Below are 24,036 nucleotides of genomic sequence, written 5' to 3' on the forward strand. Positions count from 1 at the left end.
TTGTTAGAATTTATCGAAGCTTTGTAGAAGCACATAAATCAGAATTCCTTTCCAATCTCACCATACACAAGATGCAATAGTATGGAATCGATATATAGTAGCGTTCTACGTAACCAAGCTTCACCAGGTAATTCGTTGTACATTTTCCTTTGGTTCATCACTTTTGAAGTTCTCGAAAGACAGAGAAAACAACAAACCCGTAACTAAGAAAACTATGTCGTGCATTTTTTCAAATTACAAGATTCTGAGTATCTTTGATGGTGTTTCGTCCTGGCGGAATGTAAATAAGTTCATCACTCTCAGTTCATGTGCGTTACTCTCAGAATACGCATTTCAGCGAAACAGTTCAACGATATGAAAAAATACGGTCTTTTATTGATAAATACGAAGTACACGTAAGGAGGTTGAATGATTTCATTCATTTTTGATTATATTGTATTTTCAGAAATATTCATTTTATGTGTCCACGTGGACATTATCTAAACCCCCTCCTCCCTCACCGTGGACAAGCGTGGACATTTTCGTACCCCCTACCATCCCTGAAGTTGTCCATGTGGTATGTGAACAGCCCCCTACTTATACTCCAGTACAGAAAGGAAAGGCGTAGTCCTACGTCAAAACATGCTTCCCAATCCGATATCGAAATGGTGTGTATGAATGGATCTTACATTCATTTTTCGAGCAGTTTTTTCTGATTGTAGTGGACTTTGACATTGAGAAGCAAAACATAAACAAATAGAATAGAAGCATAGAAGATACAACACATCATCAGTTTCTATTTTGTACAACACTTTTTTGAGTTTACCGATAGATTAAGGTAAATTGAGTCACGAAAAGCATGATTCACAGTTTGTTCATAGTCAACTCGAGTGGGTGAGTATTGGCAACATATTCGAATACACAGAAAAATAAATATCTCACTTCCCATCGAAAGCGATGTCTTTTTAGAGAAACACTGGCGGAGTGTTGTATCCCGAACGTGTGTTTCCTACTTTTTGGACGTTCAGCGTGAAACGCCGAATGTGAGTTACTAGTTAAACTGCTTTCTAAACTATCTACATCTAAATAGCATCTGATTTCTTAGGACGTCCCGCCGGTAATATCAACACCGCATCACTATCTGGTTTCTATCCAACGCGGAGGAATTTCGCTGGTAGCCGCTTGCAAACAAGAATGCCCTCCACTGTTTGTGATCGAGTTCCTCCATCGGGTTGTGGACACTTTCGAGGATTACTTTTCAGAGTGCACCGAAAGCATCATCAAAGAGAACTATGTTGTGGTGTACGAGCTGTTGGATGAGATGCTGGATAACGGTTTCCCACTGGCAACCGAGAGCAATATACTGAAGGAGCTGATCAAGCCGCCGAATATTCTGCGAACCATTGCGAACTCCGTTACCGGAAAATCGAAGTGGGAATGATGCAATTTTTTGACCCCATTCAATCTCATTCATCTGTTTGTTTTCAGTGTGAGCGGAACGCTTCCAACCGGGCAATTATCAGCCATTCCATGGAGAAGAACGGGTGTCAAATACACAAACAATGAAGCATACTTCGACGTGGTCGAAGAAGTGGATGCCATTATTGATAAAAGCGGACAGACGATATTTGCGGAAATACAAGGATATGTAAGTTGAATGCCTTCTGTAGAACACAAATCCAATTTTTGATTGCCCTCACAGATTGACTGCTGCATCAAGCTCAGCGGAATGCCGGATCTGACGCTCTCCTTCATGAACCCACGTCTCTTTGACGATGTTTCCTTCCATCCGTGCGTTCGCTTTAAGCGTTGGGAATCGGAGCGGATTCTTTCCTTCATCCCACCGGACGGTAACTTTCGGCTTATGTCGTACCACATAGGATCGCAGAGTGTGGTCGCGATTCCGATCTACGTTCGGCATAATCTTTGCTTGAAGTCGGGTGAACAGGGTAGGATGGATATCACGGTGGGTCCCAAGACTACCATGGGACGGATTGTGGAAGGCGTCAAGCTGGACATTCGTATGCCGAAGGCGGCTCTCACGTGTGCTCTGCTGGCTAGCCAGGGTAAGTATTCGTTCGATCCGGTCACGAAGACGCTCCATTGGGACGTTGGACGGATCGATGTTACCAAGCTTCCGAATATTCGAGGAACCGTTTCCGTAGCGGCAGGATGTACCTCGCTGGAGACTAGCATTGATAGGTGAGATTGAATTCCCCTTAAGTCCAGATAGATATCACTTATTTTTATCTCTTTCGCAGAGTGCAGTTTACTATTTCACAACTTGCCGTGTCCGGGCTGAAGGTGAATCGGCTGGACATGTACGGCGAAAAGTATAAGCCCTTCAAAGGGGTCAAGTATGTAACGAAGGCTGGTAAGTTCCAGATCCGAATGTAAGGCAGTCGGCACCCTCTTTGCGGCTAGATAATCTCAATTAATCAGCTTCGTCGAATATGTGTCTATCGAATATATCGGAAACATTCCATACGCATAATAGTACATGATTTATCCGAAATATCCTTGAAATCATCACTGTTGAAGCGTGCGTTTAACAATTGTATTCAGAGGAATGTTTGTACTTTTTCAGGCCATTAGTGGAAATATAAGGGAATTTTTAGAAAAACTGCTAAGTAAGGTTCAGTACTACATGTAGATAACATGCAGTACAATTTTTATTAAATTTTTAGCAATTTAGAACTGCTTCGGGCTTGCTAATCTGGTAGAGATTAATTTCCCTTCCTAAATGAATATCACAACCAGCCGTCAACGAATTAATTATGCATAACGAAAAGAGAACAGGCGATAGAAAAGCATTTTCTTTATAATTTTCAAATTTATCAAAAAATGAAAGATTCCGAATGCTCGAAACTCGAGCATTTCTCAATAGATCGCAAAAATGTTTGCACCAATTGGTAGGAAATAATCCTATGCATCTATCACAACGAACAAAACTTTTTTTTTTTTAGATAATCAATTCAATAATTGGGAAATGCCAAGCATTATTTAAACGCATTAAATCCCACGTTTTGATTGGACCTATTTGTGCTCCTCAAATGGTTCGGCATAAAAAGGATCAACCGGAGTAACAGCAGAATATCATTTTCCGGAGACGAACGAATCGTAAGATTCAAAGTCTACGTAAACAGAGGATAGTGGTCCCCATGGCCTATGGTAAGCGTTGTGCTCGCCAATATGGAGGCTTCGGGTTCGATTCCCGTTCGAGTCAGAAATTCTATCGTCATAGATCGTTTTTCTGGCTTGCCCTGGTTCAGGAGAACCGTCTAGGATGTGCTGGGATGAGCATTTGGGCATTGTCGATCCTCCCAAGAAAGGCCACAAACACCCGGAAACAGCTCCTCTAAGCGAATTGATGCCGCTATAAGCATCTTTGCCCAGTCCTGGTGGTACTCGGGACGTAAAGACGCAGTATCACGATGGTCTTCCTAGGAGATAGTGGGGTTGGTTGCAGGCCTTGCAAGCCGAACCACTAAAACACCAAGCAACGAACGATACACAAGAAGATTTGAGCTGGACTAATCGACACAGATCTAGGCGAGAACATACTAACGATTGGAAACTCGGAACGTGGAATTGTCGATCTCTCGATTTCATCGGAAGTACTCATGTGCTTTCCGAACTATTGAAAAACCGCAAGTTTGACATCGTAGCGCTGCAGGAAGTGTGTTGGAGAGGATCTATAGTACGAACGTTTCGCGATGGTCATACCATCTACCAGAGCTGCGGCAACACTAACAAGCTAGGTACAGCTTTCATTCCAATGAGCAATATGCAGAAGCGTGTGATTGGTTGGTGGCCAATCGACCCAATAATGTGCAGATTGAGGATTAAGGGTCGATTCTTCAACAGCAGCATCATTAACGTGCACGGCCCTCACCTTGCAAGTCCCGATGATGACAAAGGCGATTTCTACGCGCAGCTGGAACGAGAATTCGAACGCTGCCCTAAACATGACATCAAGATCATCATCGGAGATTTCAATGCCAAGATCGGTAAAGAGGAGGAGTTCAAACCTGTAATTGGTATGCACAGCGCACACCTGTTAACAAATGAAAACGGCCTCCGACTAATCGATTTCCCCATCTCTAAGAATATGGCCGTACGCAGTACCTTCTTTCAATACAAATTCCTCCACCAATACACCTGGAGGTCACCAAATCAAACAGAATCTCAGATCGACCCTGTTCTGATAGACGGTCGGCATTTTTTTGGACATAACTGACGTCAGAACCTATCGAGGCGGTAACATCGATTCGGACCGCTACCTAGTGATGGTTAAGATGCGCCCAAAACTCTCCGTTGTGAACAACATTCGTTACCGATGCCGGCAACGGTACGATCTTACGCGACTGAAACAAGCAAATGTCGCCGAAAACTACGCACATTCGCTTGAAGCTGCGTTGCCGGAAGAGGACCAGATTAACGAAACTGCTCTTGAGGACTGTTGGAGCATGATTAAAACGACCATAAACAGCGTAGCGGAGAACATCCTAGGACACGTGGTACGAAGACGACGGTACGAGTGGTTCGATGATGAGTATCAGCAAGTGTTACACGAGAAGAACACTGCGCGGGAGATAATGGTGCGTCAAGCTACCTATCAGAACATGGAACGATATAGATAGCAAACCCAACTCTTCCGGGAAAAGAAGCGCCGCTGGGAAGAGGAGGAGTGTAAAGAACTAGAACAGCTGCACCGTTCGCATGAGACGTTAAAGTTCTATCGGAAACTCAATACATCCCGAAAAGGCTTTCTGTCACAAGCAGAAATGTGTCGGAATAAGGATGGGAGTATACTAACGAACGAACGTGATGTGATCGAAAGGTAGAGGCAGCTCATCGATGAACACCTGAATGGCGTAAAGGCAGAGGACCAAAAAGACGATGGAAGCGATTACGTTGGTGCAGTAAATAATGAATATGTACCACCCCCAACGATAGGTGAAGTGCGGTATGCTATAAAACAGCTTTAGAACAACAAATCAACTGGCAAAGATGGCATCGGAGCGGAACTTATCAAGATGGGCCCGGAAAAGTTGGTTAGTTATCTGCATCGGCTGATTGTCAGAATTTGGGAAACAGAACAGCTACCGATGAAGTGGAAAGATGGGATTATAAGCCCTATCTTCAAGAAAAAGGACAAACTAGACTGTGAAACTTTCGTGCAATCACCATCCTGAATGCCGCCTACAAAGTGCTTTCTCAAATCATTTTCCGTCGTCTATCGCCTCTGACAAACAGATTCGTGGGTGGTTATCGAAGATCGGTCTACTACTGAACAAATCTTCACCTTGCGGCAGATCCTCCAGAAATGCCGTGATCTATTCATTGACTTTGAAATCGTATACGATTCAATAACACGAAAAGAGCTATGGAGAATCATGGACGAAAACGGCTTCCCCGTGCAATCGTGGGAAATACGTATACCTCTTCGAGTACTGTCCAAGTTTCGTGTCCGTAGAGGACAACCGGTCTAATGAGCGTTTTGTACAGGGAACATTTCGCACGATTACTAAGTCTATTTGATCTTAAGTGTTTGTGTAGATCATAGTAGATACGACTCCCATTGATAATGCGTCTCCGGATCTCGCGGCTGGTAACATTGTCACACGTTACCATTGAGCCAAGGTAGACAAAGTGGTCCACTCCCTCGAACTCATCGCCGTCGATCATTACACTACTACCTAATCGGGTCCTGTCGTACTCGGATCCGAAAGCCAGCATGTATTTGGTTTTAGACGCATTGATTTTCAGTCCAATTCTCTCTGCTTCGTGCTTAAGTTTGGTGTAAATTTCAGTTACCGTCTCAAATGTTCTGCCGACAATGTCTACGTCATCAGCGAAGCAGATGAATTTATTGGATCTATTGAAAATCGTACCACGCAATTTAAACGCCACTCGTCTCATAACACTCTCTAGCGCAATGAGACACCCAAATCGCAATGACTTGGACAATACCTGCGAGCACTCGAAGTCTTTGAACGAAGTGTATTAAGAACCATCTTCGACGATGTGCAGGAGGACGGCGCATGGAGGGTGAACCACGAGCTCACGCAACTCACCGGTGATCCCAGCATTCAAAAAGTGATCAAAACTTGAAGGATACGCTGGGCAGGAAATGTTGCAAGAATGTCGGACAACTATCCTGCAAAAAGGTGTTCATCGGGAATCCGGCTGGTACGAGACGACGAGGAGCACAACGAGTAAGGTGGTTAGACCAAGTGGAGCATGACATGGTGAGCACGGGGTGCCCGCGGAATTGGAGAGAGAAGCAATTCCAAATGAAATCGACAAATGTCAAAACATGAGTATTTTTGTTCGAATGATAGTTTGTATTCCGTTTGGGTTGAAGGGGTTTTCCACAGCAATTGGGATTTTTTTGACTCAAGCGTAACTTTTGAAAAGGGCGTATCTGTTTTAGTAGGAGAAATCTTTGATAATATATCTCAAAAACTATGAGTCGTACCGAAATAGTGTCTTAGAAAGAGTTATAACCTGTTGACGTCTAAACATGAAAAAATATACACTGAGAAAAAAAAATTATTTTTTTTTTATTTACAAAAAAAAACTTTAATTTGCAATATCCAAAATAAAAGTCATGCAGAAAATTTAAAAAATGGGTCCAATATGGTAAAACTATTTTTGACGAACTTTGTGGAACATCGAATCGAAATATGAGTTTTCGAAGCTTCGAATTTTTGTATGTTAACAATCATTTTTAGCCACAAATTATGATTCCTGATGTGTTCCCTTTTAATATGTTTGTCGTGTTATACCGTCATGTTCATGAAACTTTATGAATTTGCTTATAATTTCCAATAACTTTTCCAAATACATCATCATGGTAGAAATATATGTTTAGCAGTTACGTTGAAAATCATTTGAACACATGTGGGTTAATATAAAACGTAGCGATATTAAAAAATGTTTTTTTTTAAATCTTAATACCAACTTTTAACATGTTATACATGTTGCGCCAACAGAACACAACATTTATAAAAGGAAAAAATATAATTCTCTACAATTTGGTCAAATAACTTCTATATTTATCGGAGTTTAAGAGATACTAATAATAATACATTTATTTAGTATCAACATTTATTTTTATCAACTAACAATTTTGTTGTATATAATTTATTTTTTTCATTATTTTCTTATATTTCTATACACATTATGATAACTCGCTGCATTGTCGTTAGAGTACAACTTTGCTGCTTTGTTTCAAAAATGTTACCAATTCAGAAATAAATACTTGCACAGCTATTGTGTCATAACTTAAAACTTCAGATATAACTACAAAGCTTAAATTTGCCAGAGAACCTTTTTCAACAACGAATGGATGGATTGTTGCTTGATCATTGTTCCAGTGATGACTTTGAACTTCATCTTGAAGCACAAATGAATAATTTTCGGAAAATCGCAAATCACAACAACCTTATTTTCTTGCAAATTAGCTTTTTTATTGTTAGGAAATGTGGACTGTTGTGTTTTAATGTAATCATGAGTAAGTAATTTTTCTATTTTTTCGCAAAAATACGATACAAATTCTTCCACCGGTTTTAGAAGAGGTTCTATGTCGCATCGATCAGTAGAAATCCATTGTGCATAAGTGATTTCAATTAAATTGCGTTCCTGAAGCTCATCTAGAAACCAGTTTCCAAACTCGTCCATTGCTGGGTATTTTTTACATTCACGAAGGTAACAGTATTTTGATCAACATGAAGGTAGTTTTCGTCAACGTAACATCGATTTTCTTTTCTTTTAAATCTAGCTAGACGTTGACTTTGATGTGTATGTACAAGCGGCCATAAGATTTTCATGCAAGAATATTCAATGTAGTGTGCGTTTCGACCATGAGAATGTTACGGAGGTCGAGAGAAAAGTTTGAATTAACTTACATTTGTCTCTTTTGCTCACCCATGTTTTTTCTTGGGATTAGTAGTTCACCTTGAATGTCAGTGAGTTCTTCTTGTATGTATCTCCTTTTCGGTTTTTTTTGAATAGAGGATTGACGTTGCTTTTCCTTCAATTATGTCATTCTAACCCTTACTACAAGAACAATGATTTCGTTAATAATTGCTCGACTGATTACTTGAGAAATTGTTAGTTTTTATTACAAATCCAAATCGCAGATATCAAGTTTTCCTTTTCGAGGTTCAAATATAAATTGCAAGACTAGGTTCAAGATGCTAGAGTCCCAATTCGGAAAACTTCCGTGATTTCCGTGCATTACATGACGATTTCCATAAGAGCATGACGTGCGACTAGGCACAAGTATTAAGTCCGATCCGAGTCTGATAAGACCTTATCAGGTGACCCTTCAATATATTCAATCTTCAAATGCATTTGATTTTCGAGTTTTTGCTCCGTTTTACAGAGGAGACTTTTCAGGTTACCGTTCAGCTGCTACGAAATGCATTTGATGTTTGAGTTTTCGTTTCAACGAGTAATTGGGTCCACGCTTACAAAATTAATTCACTTACCAGAGTTATGATCCTTTTGCAGAGACCTTTTCAGGTCACCCTTTAATATCTTCACGGCTACGAAATGCATTTGGTTTTCAAGTTTTCGTTTCGTCAAGTGATCTCTAGTTTGCGTTAGCATAATCACATCACTTACCACAGTGAATCTTGATTATTACCCCTTCCCACTAACAAACTATCCCTTCCATGATAAACGCTAGTGAACCACGCTATAGAGGCGACTCTTCTGGCCTTCGGGCGGCGAATATCATACTAACATTCCTACCCTTCCCCTGGTGACTGTAAGGACGTGGCCGGCGTCGTTATTGATCATTGAAAGCTCGAATCACCGAAAATTGCACAACGAGAATGATTTGCTAGTCCCAAGCGTCATTCTGTGTGTTCTTTGTGCAATTTGGTTGGTTCAGATCAATCACAGAGAGCAACTACGAATTGTACAGTCTACCCAAGCTCAAGTTCACGAAGGTAACAGTATTTTGATCTATTTGATATGTTACATAGTATTTTTTCCATATATTCTTTGCATTCAATACTAAAGGAATGAGACTATGGAACATAAGATTTACATTTTCATGGAATGTACAAACACAAACGTTCTGATTTCCTGAACTACTCAGCAATTTGCAATGCTTCGGACGCATTGATGCAAAAGAGTTAAATCCAATTTTGCAATTTGGATTAAGTTCCTTAAATCTGTTGAAAGTTTCCCGTAATGATGTTATTAATAACCTTTTTTGGATGTGTTGACGCTTCCCATCTTTGGCTACAGAAACATAGTCTCTTCTTCCAGGTAATGATCATTACCTGGAAAAACTGATATCGTCGTCATTATAAAATTCCGAAACATGATTTTTAACATCTTCACTTAAACTTGGTCCATATTTGCTATGTGGTGTCGACAATACACCTTTTGCATTTGTCAGTTTTTTGGCTTGAATTGCCATATATTTATTAACGCCAAATTCTTCTTCCATTTTTTGCACAGACCAAGACTTAGGCAAAACTGTTAAAATTCTTAATTTTTCTGATCTTGTTGTCTCTGGTTGGTCAAATTTCTCTTTGAGCTGATTGCCTTTTGTTTAAAGTTCGACTCTTCGTCTTCTTCATGTGAAAAGGAAAATGGATTTCTTTTAATACCTTTAGAAATTTCTTGGAATTTTTGTTCGGGGTAACTAGCCTGTCCAAGTCTTTTCGTCATTATTGGTGAAACGTTGATACCGGCGATTCCCTTGTTGAATAGCTCAATGTTGTACGCTCGGGAATACTCTGGTATATTGCTGTTTTGGGAATCTTGTATTTCCTAGTAGTAGAAGTATTTCCTACTGCTGTACTGATCTGCTCCTCAGTATTACAATGCTTTGGTTTGGAAGAGTATACAGATAAACGGCATGATCCGCAAATTTTTAAAGATGTATCTAAAAGAATATTGCATTAAGTTTCTCAATCATTGACACGGTTAAAAAACGTTTTTCAGATGAACATTTCTTACCGTTTTTCGGAAACGGTCTACAACACGAAAAAAATTTTGTGTAGTCCATTGTGGTATACTGTTATTCACTCTATAAGGAATATTGTTCGACTGATGAACGATGTTTGAATATAAGTAACTTTGTGTACATTATATAGGTACCTTAAAAGTACCTGACTTTATATACCTGTACAGAGGTAGCTTAGAGATACCTGACTTCAGGTATAATCTAGGCATAACGTAAACAAGTTAATTATATTTGTACCCATAACGTCCGGTTGAATCAACAAGGTGTATTTGTTGTTGGGATTTCAATTCTACTGTTCGTGTTTAGATTGTGTAACACGAATAATATATTAAAAGTTTGTATTAAAATAAAAGAAGATTTTTTAATATCGTTACGTTTTGTGTTAACCCACATGTCTTCAAATGTCCTTCAACGTAACTTCTAAACATATATTTTTACCATAATGATGTATATGGCAAAGTTGTTGGAAATTATAAGCAAATTCATAAAATTTCATGAACATGACGGTATAACACGACAAACATATTAAAAGGGAATATTTACTATAAAAAAGACAATAAATTTAAAATATTTTTTAAAATATCTCGAGAATGGCTACATTTAGAAGGAGATTTATAATGAGATTTTTTGTTTTAAATCACACCAGAATTCATAATTTGTGGCTAAAAATGATTGTTAACATACAAAAATTCGAAATTTCGGAAATTCATAAATAATCGATGTTCCACAAAGTTTGTCAAAAATAGTTTTACCATCTTGGACTCTTTTTTGACGTAGGACTACGTCTAACCGGAAGATATAGGGGGTGAAATGGAAATCTAGGCACTGAACAAGTAGGAAAAAATGCAAGATTTGGAACGCTTATAACTCGAGCATTTCTCAATAGATCGCAAAGGTTTTTGCATCAATTGATAGGAAATATATCAACGCATCTATCATAACGAATAACATTTCATTTTTCTTGAGATAAATAATTGAATAATTGTGAAATATCAAGCATTGTCCAAATGCACTATGTGCCCATTTTTGATTGGTCCATTTTGTGCTCCTCAAATCGTACCGACCAAAACGGGCAACCAGAGCAGCAGCGAAATAGAATGAAGCACGATTGGAGAGGAAAAAGAACAAAAATGAACGAAACATTGGTCGCAGTCTCATACATGCGTAATTCTCGAGCCAGCCAGTCTGCTTTAAAATCCCCGCTCCGATGCCGTAACGATCATTCTTTGTGTGGACACCGACTGGACAACATCGTTGCTGGACGAGCTGAACGGCGAGGAATCAAGTGCCTTTCTCAAGGCAAGAGGGTGGAGGTGGTAGTGTTGGAGTAGAGTAGAGTAGAGTTTTCAAAGAGCCTTTCTCAAGGCTAGAGGCGAATGAACTGAAAAACTTTAAAGTCTCTATAATACAATACCTTCCTTCCTTCCGTAACGATCATTCTCATTCAAACCGTACACCACATCAGTTCGCATCACAACACATCAACAAACCAACCCAAGCAGCCATGTCTGGACATGGCAAAGGAGGAAAAGTGAAGGGAAAGGCAAAACCCGCTCGAACCGTGTCGGTCTGGAGTTCCCCGCAAGGGTAGCTAGGCCGAGCGCGTTAGTACCAGTGCACCAGTCCACCTAGCCGGCGTTATATAGTTTCGGCCGCCGAAGAGATCCAGTTAGCTGGCAAAGCTGCTCGCGACGATAAGAAAACCCGCATTCGGAACAGAACACATTCGGTTCGGTGGACATCAAGACAACAGGCAGTTGCAGCGAGTGGCGAGTGGCGAACGCAATCGCAAAACGGCATCAGGTAGCAGAAGAAAGAAGTTTGTTCTTTATACAAACTGCTTTGGTGGCAAATCCAGAACAAGGCGGCATCGAGGGCGTTCGAAATGGTTTTTTTCAAAACCACGAGTACTAAGTTTTCTAAATTGGAACCATTCCATAAAACAAGGCGCTTTTCAGGGCCATTAAACCTTCCAAAAAAGAGTTTAGGAAATACAGTTCAATGCTTTCTAAAACATTATCCAAAATAATAATAAAACACAAATTGATTTTTTCATAAATTGTTTGCCAGGATCTGATGAGTATGTGAATTTGGCAGTTGTTCTGAGCTTATTGATAGTTGGGGACTTTCCTGATTATTCAATTTTCATCAATTCTTAAATTGTTTCCAGATTGAAAGTACAGTAATTTACAATTAGTTCGACATTTAGCTAATTGGACGGACATGTAATGCTACATATTTAGGTGGACATTTTTGTAAACATAGAGATCCAAATTATGACCCCACATTGAAAGTCGACACTGTACCACTGTCATCGTAAATTTTCAATTACAGGTTAAAATCGCCTCCAATGCGACACTGAGTGGTGCTTCGACACGTCGCGTTAAATGTAATTTACTGTACAACATGTCACAAGCAGGATGGGAAGAAATTTCCCAACTGTGAAAGCTGTGGCAAACGCAATCGTTAAACAGGAATCTTTAGCCGAACAAGATGGGGATATTGAGTGATAACCAAACAATAAACTCTTTAGATTAAAGATAATTTTGTGATCCTGAAAAGGACCCTTTTTAGCCTGCATGTGAATCCAACGAGCGAACAAATCGTAATGAATGTATTTTTTGCCATCGCTGCCTTTTAACGCTCATTCGTTCGTCTCGTTGGACTCGCTCCTTTGGCTGAGTCTGCCGATTTGTCTCTATCCTGTGAGCGTGTACCGCTAAAGTACAAAACGCGCGGATCCCAAAAAAATATCTCATTTTCTTTCAAACCGTAAACCAGTGTGGTTGTACGGCATCGTTTAACATCGCATCGCATCACATCATAATAAGAAAACAAGCTGCAACGTGGACGTGTGGACGTAACAAAGGAGGACAAGTTAAGGGAAAGGCAAAGTCTCACTCGAACCGTGCAGGTCTCCAGTTCCCTGTTGGTCGCATTCACTGATTGCTCCGCAAGGGTAACTAGGCCGAACGGATTGGTCCCGGAGCACCAGTATACCTAACAGCGATTATAGAGTTTCGGCCGTCGGAGTGCTCGAATTGGCTTGCAAAGCTGCTCACGACAATCACAATACACGAATCAAGAACAGAGCAGCTTCGGTTCGGCGCTCATCAAGGCAACAACTAGTTTCAGCTAGTGGCAAACGCAATCGCAAAACGGCAGCAGGTAGAAGAAAGAAAAAGGTTTGTTTATACAGACTGCTTTGGTGGCAAAACCAGCCACCGTAAAACACGGCGCTTTTCAGGGCCATTAAACCATTCAAAGAAGAGTTATTAAAAGTTTTTCACAATACCAATGCATTCTAAAGTGACATAATATGACATATAATATAAACCGATTTATTTTGTTTATGATTGTTCTTGAGCTTATTGGTGGCTGAGGTCTTTCAAATTGATCATTCAGTTTTCACGAATCCATACATGGTTTCCGAATTAAAAGTGGCTTCAAATTACAACACATTGTATGCAGGACGGCATTAACGAATTTTCTCGGTGACTGACGTTACATCTGCATTGCATAGAGAAATAACTAAGGAGCAACACGATGAGCTATGTATTTCCTGCAACATGTTCATAAAGAGTAAACAGTAAACTAATCCATTTTTCAAGTAGATAGGTAGGAATTCACGTAGGAGAAGAAAATAAAACAATATATTTAAAATATATATTTAGCAAAATCTGTCCCCTTTGTATAGTCCTACGTCACTCCGGTTATGTCACCGACATTACCCACCCGTCTTTTTAAATTTCTTTTTTTAATTTTTTTTATATGAAAAAAAAAATAAAAAATATGTATTTTTTTTTTGTGAATAAAAAAAGAGTACTATTTTTTTCTCACTGTATATTTTTTTCATGTTTAGACATCAATACGCTATAACTTTTTCTAATGGCGGGTTTACATTAGGGAGATCTATAGCTATAGATGGATTTATTCACGCGAAAATAGGTGTAAACGGGTGAGAATAAATATGATACACTTATTCGAGGTATTTATAACTTGAATAAATTCAGCATATGTAAACGCTTGTGAATTTCTCACTGGTGAGAAATCACTAAAGTTGGATGCAGTTCTACTTCAGGTGAATAAATTCACCGAAAATATGAATATATTCATTATAGAAGTTCACGCTAGTGTAAACGGTTGATGCGATTTCTATAAATCTCATCATATTTCTTCACATGAATATATCACTAGTCTAAACCCACCCTAAGACACTATTTCGGGACGACTCATAGTTTTTTAGGTATAAATTATCAAAGATTTCTCCTACTGAAATCGATACGCGCTTTTCGAAAGTTACGCTTGAGTCAAAAAATTCCCAATTGCTGTGGAAAACTCATATTTTCTTCAACCCAAACGGAATACAAATTTTCATTCGGATCAAAAATACATGTTTTTAAAATCTGCATTTTTGGGACGATTTCATTTGGAATTGCACAGAGATAGCCACGAACCGAGTTAATTGGAGTAAAATTGTGAATCAGGCCATGTTGTAACGACGTTAATCCAAGATAAATAAAATGGCACGAAAACATATTTTAGGGACGTGAAAAAAATAGTCTTCAGAAACTTTATCTCATTTGGAAACTTGATATCTCGAATGGTTCGACATCCCTGTTGCTCGCACTTGGTCGAATAATAAGAGTAAGAAGCCAGTTGTCATGTTTAGTCTTAGAACTGAATATATTAGAGTATAAACAAAGTATCCTCCTCATGTATGTCGTTAATGTTGCTTTTTAGCCCTCTTCACATTCCCAAATCCATGTGACCGTTCTCTTTAATTAGGCAGAATTTAGTACCCGTTTTCTAATATTTTGTTCGTCCTGTAAAATTGTTTAAGAAAATGTATTTTCATTTAGATTATGGTGAGTGGAAGGTATATAAATAAAACAAAGTTTTCGGTTTCCTCAATTATGCGAGCGAACAGTAAAAAAGTGAACAACATTCCGAACATTCAGAAGAAATACAAATCTCCATCAATGATCTTCATTACCGACACTCTCCTTCATGGCGAACAAGTGATAATGAAAATGAAACCACCATGTCCGAATCAACCATGCGCTTTGCTCAGTGGGCGGGACCCAAATCGTTTCAGGCAATTAAAGGAAACATGACTCCCACGTGCGGAGTGCGCATGTGTTGAACATGGGGCCTTCCGATCTTCGTTTGCACTGCGTTGTTTCGATGCAGTGATAAGTCGATAAAGTGATTGCTACGATGGGTGTAGAAAAGAACTTTCGTTATGATTGTTATTTGAATAAGAACGCAAGGAATTGAAATATTGAAACAAAAAGATGAAATGGGTTAACACATTAAGGGGGGATCCTTGTCTGGAAGGTCGAAAAATTATGAATTTTCGTGATTTTTTTTTCCGGATGCTAGGAATAAATTGAAGTGTTCGGGTATTTTGATTATTGTTTAAGGTATATTTGAAGATGTATTTTCCATTTTTTTGAGTGCACGAATAATGATTATTGTGCTGTTGACAGCTGGATGCGTAGATGCTGTCTGAAAATCGGTACCTTGCTGGTGGTATCGGTTCTGAAGCAACGGGGTGTCGCAGAACAAATTCCAATGAATTATTTTTAAACTTTAGAACAATACCTGAAGCGTTTTTGAAAATTCGAAAAATTGCCAAAAAAGCTATTTTTGTAAAAAAATAGTTATTTTTCATGAAAAATCTCTGTTTAGAAGCTAATAAAAATTCGAAAAAATTAGACATCCAAAAACGGCTATGTAACGCTTCAGGTAATTCATTTTTGCATACTGATAAAAAATTTCTGCCAAATCTGTCGAGTAGATCCTGAGATATCGATACCACCAGTTGAAAAAAACATGGTTTCGAGTAAAATGCGTTTAAAAATTCCTACAGCAATACTATGTCCCTTGAGGTGACTTCATACTTTTGGCTGAAGCTTTCCAACGTAATCAAATATCGAAAATGCTGTTAGGACAACATTTTTGAGGGCATAAGCTTCCCAAAAATGCAAAAAACAAAAATTCGATTTTTTCGATTTTCCAGGCAGGGGGCCCCCTTAAGGATCGGAAAGAAATATGTAAGACACACGTCTCGGACCGCACGTTTTGACTTGTGTGAAGTTAGCGGAAGAAAGTTCAGCGGATAAAAGTTTTTGTTGCGTGCAAGTTTCTGTTCAACGTCTTGCTGGATTTAATGAATAATGAATTATTTAGTTGAAGTAAATTAAATGTTTATCATGTAACAACCTTCACAATCATGCTTATTAGATAGAGAATTGAATCATTCATCTTTCCACATAATTCATTTTTTTCATGATTGTGACAGAGAAAAGTTAAGGCTGATTTAGACGATGCCAGTCAGCGCTCTAGTTGAAGTATCCAGTGAATAGAGAACAGCCCCCATTTTTCAGCCAAATTTTCGTTGGCCGAAAAAGGAAACGAAAATTTTCACGGTTGTCCACGGTGGGTTAGGAGAGGTTTTAGATAATATCCACGTGGCACGATAAATAGTTTTTCAATGATGCGCTGTACTTTCAAGAATTGTTGAAATTTCCGCCCACTTTTAGTAATCTGTGTTTATGAAACAAAGGTTGAGCTGCCTAAGTGCGTCAAACACCCATATTTTTATATGGTTGAACTTCTTTCCTGGAATGTGTTTTCTGAAAGTCATCCATATGAACTGAGAGCGATCGATTTATTTCCTTTGGTAGGAGAGAAACATGCATTCCATTAGGATGAAGACAAAATCGAAAAATGTTACAATTTTATAATAAACTCGACAAAGAAATTAGAGAAACAGAGTGTGCAGTTGAAAACTTTAAATGATTTTTAAAGCGCTGTTACTTCGTGAAAAATCAGCATACTGAAACGATGTTAACGAAGCTTCAACTTCAACATTTCAAAGCTTCAAGTTTCTGAATATACTACGGACTCATTGTTATCTTGGTGTGTGTGAATGTAGTGAATTAAAATATAGGAAAAAAAATCGATTTTCCATTCAGCTAAATAGTCGACAAAAATTTCATTTAACCTTATCCACTAGCTTTGATTGGATTCCAAGAACTATCCTGTTTGACTTTTCAATAGAAAGTTTTTTTTGTTTGAATGCTTCATCGTCTTTTATAATTAATAATTCAATAATAATAATGAACGCACTGCCAATTGAAACACAGTTTTGAAAACTCCAATAAATTGTGTGCAAAGTTAATTGGTTGATTCGACGAAAAACGAACGAAATTTTATTTAATTGAACGAAATATTATTTGACCGAAAAAAAATTGATTTAACGCATCTCTATTTGCAATTCACTCCATCAACTTAACTAAAACTCGTATCATGTTTTTCCCCGAAATGCATGTGCAAACTCGGCACCCTAATATTTTTCACGATTAACGAAGCTGAACAGAAAAAATATTGATGAATGAAATCATCAATCACGATGACACTACAGGTGTTTTGTTTTGACTAGCTTCATTGTAGCCGCCATGCATTATCCATCCTATTTTTGTGTAATGTAAATGACGCTTAGGAGATGAAATATTCTACATCAATAAACTAATTTTGTTAGGCATGATGAATTTGCGGATCTGCTAAGTGGACGGCGTCGGAAGTTGGGCATTGACTAAAGTTTAAAAAAATGTGCGAGATTAGATCCATGAGTAATATTTTCATATGGACTTCAGCGGACAAAAAAAACCAAAAAGCTTCCTGAGCTCGGTAAATAATAAAAAATTAGAACAAACCATTTAGTAGTAATAGCTAACATTTTTACCAATACAAAGAATGAAATAGAACAAAGAAAATTCAATTATTCTCTCCAAAAATGGAAGAGATGTCCACGTGGACAACAGGGAGAGGGGTATCAAGAATGTCCACGCTTGTCCATGGAGGGGGTGCGGGGTGTCTAGAATATTGCTTTTCCACGTGGTATGTGGACAGCCCTTTATTAGTTCTCAATCATTGAATGCATTGAGAAAACAATCATTCTAGTATCTATTCTTTTCAGCTTTTTATCGCCGATACAAAAAATGTCCAATATACCGATTCGAATTTTAAGCACTCGACTTTGATTTTCAAAAAAAACTCAAACTTTGACCGCTTTGCGCCAAATCTCTACCTTAAGTCTGATTGAGCAGAAATTCGGCGTAGGGTGGTAAACATTTTTTATGGGGTAATTTTTGAAATCCGAGATGACCATTTTCTTTGGAACCCTAATATACACAGCTCGATATAAGGATGCAAGAATGGAAGATATTCCGAAAATATTTCAGCAACAAATTTTAATAACTTCCACAAAAATGAACCGATTTTCATTTTTAAAAAACGAAAATAAAGCTTTTTTCGATAACGCGTTTTAAACGGTGAACGAAATTCTTCATGCACAACTCCAACATTACGACTTCGATGCTGTTGAAAATTCGAGTTATTTCTCCTTTAAGTTCCTCCAAATTTTGTGGCTTATTAACAAGTAATAGACTTCGCTTCGTAAATTGTACATCTTGACACTAAAAACCATCCGATCAGATTGAACGAGTAGCCGAATACTATCGTCCCGAAGTGGGGAATGCAGTGTTACCATCAACGGAGCGAAAAAAAGTTTTTATAAGGAGCTATTCGATTTTTTCGCGTGAGTGTTTAATCTGAAAGACCCTGTACTTGCTCAGCTGATTGAATTTCGATTTCCAATACTGAGCTTTCTGTTGCCACATTTCGAGCAATCCGTAAATAGAATATTCTGAATGTATCAATCAGGATTGTATCATACAAACAGTAAAACTACCTTTGATATTTTTTGCAAGGTTTTTGAAAATTTTCAGAATTTTACACTCAGATTATGTGACGTTATCGTCATTCCATGAATAGGATCTTCCCGGATGAAATCCGCGTAGTTATAAATATAGCGGGAAAACAATCTGCGCTACGTGTTGGTGATGGATGTAGTCCTCTTGCCCGACAATCGCCCTAATTGTTGGAAAGGGGTTTCGAAGTTTCACGAGGTTTGAACTGGAACAACGTATTTCTAATAAAATGGTTCTGTAGAAGTTAAAGAAAACTTTGCAACACTATAAGTTTATAATAATTCAACTATTGCACTTAGGGACTGTTCACATACCACGTGGACGGAAAAAGCATGATTTTAGATACCCCCCCTCCCCTTCCGTGGACAAGCGTGGACATTCCTTATACCCCTCCCCTGCTGTCCACGTGCACATTCCTCCGGTTTTGAGGAAAAAATCAAGAAATTCTATTTTTTCGCTCAAATTTCATTTCAAGTTTGTTTCTATTTTCTATTCCATATTTTTATTGATAAAAATTATAACCTTACCAATGGTAACGATTTGTCTTGAAATCTTCGATTTTTTTCAACATTGTCCGGGAGCTCATTATTTTCTTCCGAATTCCATTTACTTTATCTCCATATCCATATCAAAATATCGATTGTGAACTTACTCTCGAGTATTTTTATTAAAGCTGACTGGCTGTTTGAGTTTTCAAAAAATCAGACAATGAAATCAAGCACTTTGTTTGAAAACAGAATTCGAATGACTTTCGCTTTTACAGGTTCGGTAGTGCCTGATGGCTATAATGTACCTAGTAAAAACAAAACATCTGCAGTATCATCGTGACCGATGATTTCGTTGACCTACAACCCTTAATTGATAAATCATGCTAAATATTGTCCTGAAAAATTCGTGCCGATTCTAGAGAAAAAACCCAAAGCATATTTTTGTAAACATACATCTTTTCGATCATAGATGCACCGTTTTTTCCTGAATATTTTAGCATCTTTCTTGCAACTTGACAATTCCATCCTCTCAGAACTTATGCTATGCAGTAAGTTCTGAAGTTCTTACAGTTAATAATCTGAAGATGCAATATCTAGTGAGTAAGGCGGGTGTAGTTTTAGAAGTGCCCAAGAAGCGCTCTGGATCGTTGATTTTAATACGTTCGGCTGCTAGCAGTACTTGTTGGAATTCATCGAAACTAGTTGCTTGGTAGAAGCTCATGATACAGATCTTCTTACGGTCCTGCCAGACCCAGCCATAACTTTCTTCAAGCGAAAACCTGCTTCGGGGTTCATTCACCTGCTAAGATTTTTTTTTAACTCAACATTCTTGTGAATGATTTGCCCTTTACAATTCACTACAAATATGTATTTTCGTCGCGTTCATGAAACGAATCGCAGATTGAGATAAGTCCCTTCAAGTGTTTTCGGTACAATAAACCCGTATTCCGGAATCCGGTCGGATTTGAAATTAGCACAATGTTGCGTTCTTTAAGAGAGTATTCTAGTCTAGAAATTAAAAAAAAATCAATTTTGACGTAGGACTACGTCTAACCGGAAGATATAGGGGGTGAAATGAAATTCTAGGCAAGTAGGAAAAAATGCAAGATTTGGAACGCTTATAACTCGAGCTTTTCTCAATAGATCGCAAAGGTTTTTGCATCAATTGATAGGAAATATATCTACGCATCTATCATAACGAATAACATTTCATTTTTCTTGAGATAAATAATTGAATAATTGTCAAATATCAAGCATTGTCCAAATGCAAATGTGCCCATTTTTTATTGGTCCATTTTGTGCTCCTCAAATCGTACCGACCAAAACGGGCAACCAGAGCAGCAGCGAAATAGAATGAAGCACGATTGGAAAGGAAAAATAAAAAAAAATAAAGAAACATTGGTAGCAGTCTCACACATGCATAATTCTTGAGCCAGCCAGTCAGCTTAAAAATCCCCGCTCCGCTGCCGTAACGATAATTCTCATCGAAACCGTACACCACATCGTTTCGCATCACATCACATCAACAAACCAACACAAGCAGCCATGTCTGGACATGGCAAAGGAGGAAAAGTGAAGGGAAAGGCAAAATCCCGCTCGAACCGTGTTGCTCTGCAATTCCCCGTAGGTGTATTCGTCAATTACTTCGCAAGGGTAGATAGGCCGAGCGCGTTAGTACCTAAGTGGTGCGGACTCAATCCACTTCATTTTCAAGCAAATTCATGCATGTTTTCAAGCGATTACTTGCAATAAATTCTTAGACCACCAGAGATGCCAGATTTACAAATATGTTTGTAAATTTACAGACATTTTTATTTTTATTTTTGTTGTAGACTTTTTGGATATAACAATATTTCACAGGTTTTTGAAAAATGAAAGGGCTCTATTCATCACATCAAAGATATTTGACTTATCATATGACATTTTTCCATAGTTTTAATACAGAAAAGTTATTATATTTAGTTTATATCAATACACATGACTTTAGACCAGCGATACTCAACCTGCGGCCCGGCAGTCTTTCTGGTTGGCCCATCTGGTGTGTATGAAGTTTGGAACTCATACACATAAGTACTTTTGCCCTGACATCATTGCAGACGAAAGAGAGGATACGGTTATTCACAATTAATGAAAAATTGCATTCTCTACAGGTAACGAAAAATCTTGAACGAAAATTGTCTCTGATAATTATTTTTTGTTCTAGATAAGATTGTTTTGCTGAAATGCAAGGAGATTTATTGAAAAATAGTTAAGCTAGGGTCAGGACTATGTCTTCTAAGTATTAAAACAAAATGGAATAAAAATTTTCATTCTATTCTCAACAATTTACATTCGCTTTCGGGTCTGCTTATGACGAAATATGGGTTACTGTTCGATATTGTTACCACAGACATGGTTCATGGCCGTGTGGGGATCTAAAACTTGTATAGCCTTGAATGGCGAATGGAAAATATACACTGCATTTTCTTATAAATTTCATCAACGACAAGACCGGTGAATGTCCAATATATCAACGAAGAAATACTGATTTTTATAAAAATTAACAACGCGTATGTATGTGTAGATCGTTGATACATTTAAACAAACTTACAACACAATTTTTTCCACTTTTTCCCAAAAATGACAAATGAAAATTAATAACTTTTGAATCACTGAATCGATTTAGATGATCGACATATAAAATTGAAACTAAATGGCACCCCAATGAAAAAATAAAAATATATGAGTCCAATGTTTTGCGTGAAAGAACAAAATTACCACTTTTGACGAAGATCTGAGAGCCACTAAATTGGTTTGGCATGGAATGGCTGTATATATATACAAAATACAATCTTACGTGCATCACGATGTACAAAGTTATAATGAATATGTGAAAATTAACGTTAAAAGACATTTCTATAGATCTGTACACTTTTACAGACTTTTTCACATTTTTAACAGACATTCACATGTTTTTACAGACTTTTTTAAAAAATCATCTGGCATCTCTTCCTTCCACTTTTTATCGAACATTTTCAAATCGCAGGAGTAAACATTTACGTGACTCTGACTTCGTTTGTTTTTATTTCGTTCGGAAAAACGTTATGTCAAAGAGAGGGGACATTAAAAATGCGTAGCTCAGTGAAAGGCTGAGATGCTCTTTCAGAGATGCAATGGTTAATTAAACAATTGACAGAAAAATGTAGTTCGTTCATTTTATTATTTGAATTATTTTTGCCCCTGACAACAATACCTCTTTTATAGTGTTGATTATCATAAGAAAAATAGCACTCCTGATCGTTGGATCTCTTTTGACATTTCAATTGGATCTTTTTCGACAGCCGTTTTGATTCAGTCCGCACTACCTAGGTTAGTACCAGTGAACCAGTCCACCTAGCCGCCGTTATATAGTTTCGGCCGCCAAAGTGATCGAGTTGGCTGGCAAAGCTGCTCACGACAATAAGAAAACCCGCCAACAGAACAGAGCACATTCGGTTCGGTGGCGGGTGGAAAAAGTTTGTTTATACAGACTGCTTTGGTGGCAAAACCAGCCACGGCGCTTTTCAGGGCCATTAAACCTTTCAAAGAAGAGTTATTAAAAGTTGGCATAATATGACATATAATACGAACTGATTTATTTCGTTTATGCTTGTTTTTGAACTTATTGGTGGTTGGGGTTTTTTAAATTGATCATTCAGTTTTCACAAACCCATGGTTCCCGAATTAAAAGTGGCTTCAAATTACAACACAATTACAACAAATTACAAATTACAACATTGCATACAATGCAGGATGGCATTAACAAATTTTCTCGGTAGCAAGAACTGTTTTCTTTGGTTGATAACTTATGTTGAAAATTGACTGACGTTACATCTGCATTGTATAGAAACATAACTAAGGAGCAACATGATGAGCTATGTGTTCCCTGCTGCTCTGTTCTTATTTTAAAGGACTTTAATCCGAAGGTCGTCCGTCTCTGTATTTACTGTTGGTTTTTCAGAACGCTTATAGCTCGTCTATTTCTCGACAGATCGTAGAGTTCGTCTCCAAAACTTCAGCTCTTTTTCATTTTTATTTACATTGTTTGCGGAGACTACAAATCTTACAATTCATTCGTCCCAGAAACACGTTTTTGATTTGTCCGAGGTTCATTCGATACTGACATCTTTACTGAATCCACTTGATCAGCTTCTAAAGGGTGTGTCACATCAAATTGCATCACGGAAAAAACGCTGTAGAAATTTAATTTTTAGGAATTATATCTTCAGCTTTCGCTTATAATCAGATAAGAGTGTATAGATCACGTTGGCCATGCTTCACTGTCAATTTTTCGTAAATTTGGAAAAATGTCGTCGAACGAAAAAGAGCGTCGTGAATTAATCCTGTGCACTCATTTCGAGAATCCGGAGTTGTCACATCGGGACATCGGTAAGATGCTGGGAATCGTCCAATCCACGGTCAGCAGAGTACTAAAACGATACTTCGAGAACCTAACCATCGACCGGAAGGTGAAGAACGGCAAAAATGGATGCTCCGTCAGTGAAAAAGATCACAAGCGCGTAGTTAAGCAGTTTAGACGTGATCCGAGAAGTTCGGTCCGGGATGTCGCCAATAAGCTGAATTTGTCAAGTTCATTCGTCCAGCGGACCAAGCAGCGGGAGGGCCTGCGTACATACAAGGTTCAGAAGGCTCCTAACCGCGACGAAAGGCAAAACATGGTGGGGAAGAAGCGAGCCCGGAAGCTGTACACCGAAATGCTGACGAAGCCGCATTGCCTGTTAATGGACGACGAAACCTACGTCAAAGCGGACTT

At 38.3% G+C, this 24,036-nt stretch overlaps 2 protein-coding genes across 2 annotated transcripts; both read left to right on the forward strand.

Moving 5' to 3' along the window:
* Nucleotides 1-720: 720 nt before the first annotated feature.
* LOC129767622 (AP-3 complex subunit mu-2) lies at nucleotides 721-2,466 on the forward strand. Its single transcript, XM_055768687.1, has 6 exons — nucleotides 721-873; nucleotides 935-1,022; nucleotides 1,085-1,410; nucleotides 1,468-1,627; nucleotides 1,682-2,181; nucleotides 2,241-2,466. The coding sequence occupies exons 1-6, from the start codon at nucleotides 839-841 to the stop codon at nucleotides 2,374-2,376; spliced, it is 1,245 nt and encodes a 414-aa protein (XP_055624662.1). The 5' UTR covers nucleotides 721-838; the 3' UTR covers nucleotides 2,377-2,466.
* Nucleotides 2,467-3,766: 1,300 nt separating this feature from the next.
* LOC129765762 (uncharacterized) lies at nucleotides 3,767-4,622 on the forward strand. The gene is made up of 2 exons (XM_055766188.1): nucleotides 3,767-4,012; nucleotides 4,191-4,622. The coding sequence occupies exons 1-2, from the start codon at nucleotides 3,767-3,769 to the stop codon at nucleotides 4,620-4,622; spliced, it is 678 nt and encodes a 225-aa protein (XP_055622163.1).
* The last annotated feature ends 19,414 nt before the right edge of the window (nucleotides 4,623-24,036 follow it).

This window comes from Toxorhynchites rutilus, chromosome 2 (genome assembly GCF_029784135.1).
Source record: "Toxorhynchites rutilus septentrionalis strain SRP chromosome 2, ASM2978413v1, whole genome shotgun sequence".
Taxonomy (NCBI): Eukaryota; Metazoa; Arthropoda; class Insecta; order Diptera; family Culicidae; genus Toxorhynchites; species Toxorhynchites rutilus.